Raw genomic sequence first — 6,624 nt, forward strand, 5'->3', positions numbered from 1 at the left:
CCCCCCCCCCCCCCCTTCCTTTGTAGTGGGATAAAAGTATAGAGTTTGTTGCCTACAAGAAATGTAGAAGATGATAGAATTCGGTAGGGTATTATTTAGCAAGATGAATTTGTTAGCACAACAGTTTACGCAATGCACACTCTCGGGTAGTAACAGGTTTTCCTCGTCACCCAAGAAGCCGAACTTTGGTGTTAATGTTGTTGGAAATGAGGAGTAAACAACATTAATCTAGCCATAGAATGCTTCTAACATCATGTGAAAACCAAAGACACTGCTCAGAGGCTGTTTTTTTTTTATGCTTTGAATTAAGCTGTTCCTTGATGTGTTTAAGCTCTCCATGTATGCAGGATGGGAAACTGAGACTCTTGGATTCTTACACCAGAGATGGATCAACAGATAGGCATGGAAAACCCGCGCTGAAGAGGAAAACTGGAGGATGGAAATCGGGAATACTGCTGTTAGGTAAGTCGAATTAGTAACAGTTCAAGAATGAATCTTAATTAAAAGCCATATTTGATGCTCCAAATATGCAGAATATGTTTAAAAACGTTAGCGATAACCTGGGTATATCTTGTTTGGTTGACGGGGCAGTGAGTGAAGGATTGGCCGCGCTTGCCTTCACCGGTGTGGAAGTAAACATGGTCCTCTTCTCCAAGTCCGTCATGAGAAAATCAAACGCGGATGCTGCAAACTTGTTCAGCAGGTGGATGGGAACACTTTACATTTTCGCGCTCTTTGGGGCTTTCCTCAGCGACTCCTACATGGGAAGATATCTCACCTGCATCATCTTCCTCGCTGTCATGAACTTTGTAAGTGAAACCCGCCTTTTTTTTTTTTTGAGTTCTACTGACTCTATTACATAGTAGTATCTGTTCTACATACTTTCTCAACCTCCACTGAGGCTCAATCTCATGACCTCCCATATGAGAGAGTCACTACATGTCATCTGAGCACAAGCTTGAATTCTGCGGTTGATTGGTTTTGCAGGGATTGGTGGCGCTGTCGCTGTTAACTCACATGTTCATGCTTGAGCCCGAGGGGTGTGGGAGGATAGGAGAAGTGTGCAATTCACAGTCAAGGATTGAAGTTGCAATGTACTATGTATCTATATATTTACTAGCTATAGGGAGTGGGTCGATAGAACCTGTACTGGCAACGTTAGGAGCGGATCAATTCGATGAAGAAGATCCCGAGGAGAGCAAATCGAAGACGAAATTCTTCAGCTACTTTTATGTTGCACTGAACCTTGGATCCCTGGTTGCAGAGACAGTCTTGGTGTATATTGAGAATCTCGGGAAATGGGTACTCGCGTTTTGGATATCTACCTCGTGTGGCTTCGTCTCGTTGAGCTTGCTGATAGCTGGGGCGTATAGATACCGCCATATTCGGCCTTTCAACAACCCGGTTTGCAGATTCTGTCAGGTGATTGTGGCTTCCCTGAGAAAATTGAAGCTTCAAGTCCCCTTACATGGAGAAGGATTGTATGAAGTTCATGGAAGAGCAGAGAAATGCAACAGAAGAATCTCACATACAGATGGTTTCGAGTAAGTCTGTTTTTTCGATTCATCTTTTCTTCGTTTGAACAGCATAATCTGTCATCTGTTGATCTGTGTTTTAACCCGACAAACAGGTTCCTTGATCGAGCTGCTATCATGGTCTCATCCGACATGACATTGTTGCCCGACAAAACCCGAGTCCCAAATCCCTGGAGATTATGCACCGTCACTCAAGTCGAAGAAGTCAAGTGTGTTCTGAGGCTTCTCCCAATATGGGTTTGCACCATATTAGCATCCATAATGTTTGTGCAGGTGCTTTCGCTCTTCGTCGAGCAAGGGGCCGCCATGAACACCAAGATCGCCGACTTTGACATGCCGCCCGCCAGCATGACCTCGTTCGACATCATAAGCACATCCACCTTCATCATCTGCTACGAGAACATCATACTTCCCGTGTACATCAAGCTGATGAAGAGGAAACCGAAGCCTCCCAGCGAGCTGCAGAGGATAGGGATCGGGCTCGTGATCTCGATAGTCGCCATGGTGATAGCGGGCCTCGTCGAGCAACACAGACAGCAATATGCAAACAGGAAAGAAGAAACAAGCTCTCTCAGCATTTTCTGGCAAACACCTCAGTATGTGCTAGTAGGAGTAGCAGAAGCATTTATATATGTAGCTCAGTGGGAATTTTTCGCATCACAAATACCTGACAGTCTGAAAAGCATGGGCCTCGGTTTATCCATGTCCTCGTCGGCCTTGGGCAGTTACCTCTGCAGCATTATACTCAGCGTTGTGATGAAGATCACAACGAAGCATGGGAAGCCAGGCTGGGTCCCACCAAATTTGAACGACGGCCACTTGGACAGATTTTTCTTCCTCTCTGCCGCCATAGTCGCAGTCGATCTCGTGCTGTTCATTCTCTGCGCAAAAAGGTATAAAGCCATAGTGCTAGAAAAACGAGAGGAGATAGACGCGGAGGGAACGCCTTTGAGTTGAAGCTAAGCATTGTAATTCATCATTCCCCATGGGGCAAAAACATACAAAATCCAAATGTAGCATGAAAACATTGAAACTGACAGGAGCTATTTTGAGAATTAAAAGGCATTACTTGACTAAATACATATTCGGTAGCACGAATCGATCGTTTACTTATCACTTAGATATCTTAGCAGCTAATTCTCTCACTAGTTTTGCAGCAACCATTGCAGTCATCCCATCAACAGTATCGCGCTGTGGGTTGAATTCGACCACATCAGCCGCCACGATGTCGCCTTTAAGGTTGTGGAGTATGTTGAGGGCATCGCGGAATGAGAGACCTCCCGGCTCAATGTGAGATACTCCCGGGGCAAATGCAGGATCAAGCGAGTCTAAATCCACAGAAATATACACGCCCTTTACTCCCTCGCCTAGTTTCTGAAGACAAGAGAAAACATCAACCGTTACAAACATAAGGCCATTACGCATGCCATCGAATAATCACACACAAATTTATCACCGAGTACTTATAGTCTTATATCGTTCGAATAATCAAGCTAGACACGAATAACAGTTTGCATATACACAGAAACCAGTTAGCACCCGTTCCATCTTTACTCAGCATGCACTTACAGCAGGTTTAACACATAGAGCAAACGAGCTATCTATTTTGAGTTAAAGCAACGAAATCATAAATGGAAGAAGCAATGGCATCTGATACTTGGTATAAAATTATACTAGTTATTAAACTCGAATAAAGGTATATGAGTTCACAAAACATTTTACTTCATAATAAGTGCCTTTTTGTATCCCCTTGACAGAAGACACAATATGATAATAATACATCCACAACTATCATATGCGTCTTTTCAACATTACTTCTACTGTTTTTTTTTTTGTTTTTTTTGTTTTTTTTTTCCTGAAATGAGAAATCTTGGCGGGCAGATAAGTTCATATCATGCACAAGAGGGAGGTGGAGAGGATTGAAGACAAACCAGATTTTCCAGATATTGGCGATCTTTGGAAAACGTTCTCATTTCATATTGCTCAACGCCAAATTTCTTTCCTTGTTCACGACCTTCCTTTGTGATTGATCTAATTCCAACCTGCGTAACAAGAACAGGAATTTAAGACACCATATCACATGTGCTATGGAGAATTCTTTTAGCTGCTATATCCTGATACAGAAATAAATGAGATAATGTTCCTATATCATGTCCGGGAATGTACAGCAACACGCCATAGGGCTATCCTGGAAACTCATGAAAGCAACGACTATAAATGAAGCCAACAAACGAAAGACACAAGCTTTGAATCCCCTTAAATACCCTTATTGCTTGACACCGCATAGTGTGCTAGAATTCACAGTAAAGTCTATATCTTGGCTTTATATATACTGCATATTTGGTCATTAGGGAAACGAATCAATAACTTCGACACACATTAAACTCGGTACTGAAAATAACAGAGATTTGAATACTTCAACAGACTTTCATATGAAGTTCAAACCCTGCATTCTCGACAGTTTTTATAGACAACTAATATTGCCCTAGATAAGAGAGTTGGAATTTGGAAGTAAAGCTAATCCCTTTCCAATGTCCATCAGAAGAAACAACTAGAATGTCGTAAGGTTACAAATAGTGCAATTAAGAAATTATTACTTGTAGGAGTCGCCTAGCATAGCCACCTTCCATAATTCGAGCAAAACTAGATGCATGTGAGTATCTGTTTCCTTCGAAGGAATGGTAGATATCAGGGTGAGCATCGAGGTGAAGGATATCAACTTGTCCTCCAAGCTTCTCAGACACAGCTCGGACAACAGGATACGATATGGAGTGATCACCCCCCAACACTAAGGGGCGCAGTGGACTCTGTGGAGCAAAACAAATATAAGTAAATGCAACTGAGGAGATCAACACAAAAGCCAGGTCAGCATTAAGGTTGGACTACAGTAAGAAAGTGGCGTAAAAAAAGCATAAACAATGAAAATCATTATTCTTTCTTCAATGAGAGGAGTCATACAAATCAAAGAAGAGAGTGGAGGTTATGCATAGTCATACTCATAGAAAAAGATTACAAATTAACGAATAAAGGCTTAAACATGCTTTGCCTGCCAGCAAAAAGAATCTGATTCTTCCAATTCAGACATGTACAAAAAGAGATGTCTCACCTCTTCCATCACTAGCTTGACAGATTCACTAATAATATCCATTAGTGCATCATCATTTATGCCACAATCTCGTAACTCTTGAATTGGCACATCACCAACATCAGTCAAGACACGCGGATCTTTCAAGTCTTTGCCTGCATGATTCCAGCAATTCAATATAACAGAACTTAAAAGAGTTCAAATATTTCGAGCTGAAACCAGTCACGGTGCATGTCTATAGGCCCAAGTCGAGATTAATAGAACCCAATTGGTAATCAAATGAACATCAATGCAGTGAAGCTGCTTAACTAATCAGATGATAATTATGAGAAGCATAAAACTGCATTCACCTTCTTCAGTTGTAGAGTTTGTGCTGCCACACCATATAGCCTCTCGAATTCGAGGAGGAGCAAATGCTGGGCCCTGGAGAAATGAGGAGTTATGCCCCAGAGGAACTCCAAGAAGAGATGATGATGCTACAACACCCCCAAGAGCACGGAGAAGTTCTCCCTACAAAGCAACCAAAAAAAATTAAAAATAGAAAATTCAATTAATTACAAACCTGTCATTGAATAGTACTACCGTGTATTTCATGAGAATATTCTACAATTTGGAGCAAAATATCATTTTCTTCTCAGAAGTAAGATAATATATTCTTTTGATAAGTAGAAAGGTGCTCACTGGATTTTGTTGACCGCATGGGAAAAAAAAAAACAATAATGCCAATAATTCGTTTTCCAATGTTAACTGGTAATGAAGGGGGATATGCTAATATACCATTTTCTATTGTTTCAAATAGCCATTTAACTGAAAAAATCAGGGTTAGGAAGCAAAACTCAAGCTAGCAGACAACTTTACAGCAATTTCTCAAGGTTATCAAAACAATATTAGATACCACACGTGCCTTTAGCTTAGCCCTCTCCTGGATAAGTGTAAGAGATGCCTCAATAACACGCTTTTGCCCCTTCTCTATCAAGTCTCTTGGTATATTTTCAGCATTCAATTTGTGCAGATAATGAAATCCCATTCTTCTGATGTTGTTCATGTTTGCAAATCCTACAACAAAAACCTAGACCTTTAGAACTATGGAAGTGATCGAAACAACTATCACAAAAGAACTCAATTTGAAAGTAGAAAATTCCATATTACTCGTATAGTCATATGATTTATTCACAGCATGAAGATACTAGTTACACATCCAACAAGTTACCATGTAAGCAACACAAATTTGAACTGAGGCACTCTCTATAAAACTTGCGAAAATATGATATTTTCTGTTCTATAAGAATAGAGGAAAAACCACATATGCCAACTTTTCTATGAAACATTTGTTAGATCACAAATATAATCTAACCATATAGAATGAATCCACATGCAAATTGATAAATTTATAATACAACCAGAGCTTGGGGTACTATAAACTTGCCCAACAACAGTTGAAGATTCTGCATTCAAAAACTCAAAAGACTAGCAGAAAACTCTAAACAGGAGCATATAATCCAGAGAATTCAAAATGGCCATTATTAAAATTCACAAACCTTGCTAAGCTTACATGAAGAACAACTAATAGAACAATTCAAAGTCAGGCTCTTTATATTCGTCCTAAATTTCACCTCATACCCTTTTATCACAGCAATCAACCAAGAAAAAAAAACACAAATTTCTCCTCAATCTTTCTTCTACTCTCCTCCACAGTTCCTAAAAAGCTCAAAACTAACTATCTGAAACCCAACAGCGGCTACAGAAAAGCACGATTTTTTTTCTAGCAGTTGGGTAAACATAAATGTTCAGATTTACATTTCGAAACTAAAAGATACTCCGTAAAGCTCAAAACTTTTCGTGAAAAAAAAACCCAAGAATCGAACAATAATGTCGTGATCACGTGACGTACCTGTGAACACAGAGGGACTGAGAAAGAGTGTAGGCTTGCAGCGAGGTGGACGAAGAGACAATGGGTACAGAGACAATGGTTAACAATTAACAAATAATAAGAAAATATGGTTA

At 40.2% G+C, this 6,624-nt stretch overlaps 2 protein-coding genes and 1 long non-coding RNA gene across 4 annotated transcripts in view; 1 reads left to right on the forward strand and 2 right to left on the reverse strand.

Moving 5' to 3' along the window:
- LOC116017474 (protein NRT1/ PTR FAMILY 7.3-like) overlaps positions 1-2,615 on the forward strand; it is a 5,332-nt gene extending 2,717 nt beyond the window's left edge. The window contains exons 2-5 of the mRNA XM_031258070.1: positions 348-462; positions 592-809; positions 988-1,544; positions 1,631-2,615. Coding sequence (XP_031113930.1) covers positions 348-462; positions 592-809; positions 988-1,544; positions 1,631-2,492 — 1,752 coding nt within the window. The 3' untranslated portion in view covers positions 2,493-2,615. The remainder of the gene's footprint in view (positions 1-347; positions 463-591; positions 810-987; positions 1,545-1,630) is intronic.
- On the reverse strand, positions 72-675 carry LOC116017483. Its single transcript, XR_004097921.1, has 2 exons — positions 561-675; positions 72-455 (listed from the first exon to the last, which is right to left on the reverse strand). It is a non-coding gene; the product is annotated as an uncharacterized LOC116017483 (long non-coding RNA).
- Positions 2,483-6,618, reverse strand: LOC116017480 (arginase 1, mitochondrial). Of its 2 annotated transcripts, none has more exons than XM_031258076.1 (7): positions 6,512-6,618; positions 5,525-5,676; positions 4,971-5,130; positions 4,642-4,775; positions 4,133-4,342; positions 3,467-3,577; positions 2,483-2,909 (listed from the first exon to the last, which is right to left on the reverse strand). In XM_031258076.1, the coding sequence occupies exons 2-7, from the start codon at positions 5,663-5,665 to the stop codon at positions 2,649-2,651; spliced, it is 1,017 nt and encodes a 338-aa protein (XP_031113936.1). In that variant the 5' UTR covers positions 5,666-5,676; positions 6,512-6,618; the 3' UTR covers positions 2,483-2,648. The 2 variants fall into 2 exon arrangements, with proteins under 2 accessions (XP_031113936.1, XP_031113938.1); XM_031258078.1 differs by lacking the exon at positions 6,512-6,618 and adding an exon at positions 6,159-6,326.
- Positions 6,619-6,624: the final 6 nt, after the last annotated feature.

This window comes from Ipomoea triloba, chromosome 4 (assembly GCF_003576645.1).
Source record: "Ipomoea triloba cultivar NCNSP0323 chromosome 4, ASM357664v1".
NCBI lineage: Eukaryota > Viridiplantae > Streptophyta > Magnoliopsida > Solanales > Convolvulaceae > Ipomoea > Ipomoea triloba.

Excerpts from the sequence above, each read along its gene's own strand:
- LOC116017480 (XM_031258076.1), bottom strand. The coding sequence starts at position 5,665 with ATGAACAACATCAGAAGAATGGGATTTCATTATCTGCACAAATTGAAT. Across the intron at positions 3,578-4,132 it reads ATGCTAGGCGACTCCTACAA|GTTGGAATTAGATCAATCAC; the intron begins GTAATAATTTCT and ends CTTGTTACGCAG. Across the intron at positions 2,910-3,466 it reads GCCAATATCTGGAAAATCTG|AAACTAGGCGAGGGAGTAAA; the intron begins GTTTGTCTTCAA and ends TCTTGTCTTCAG.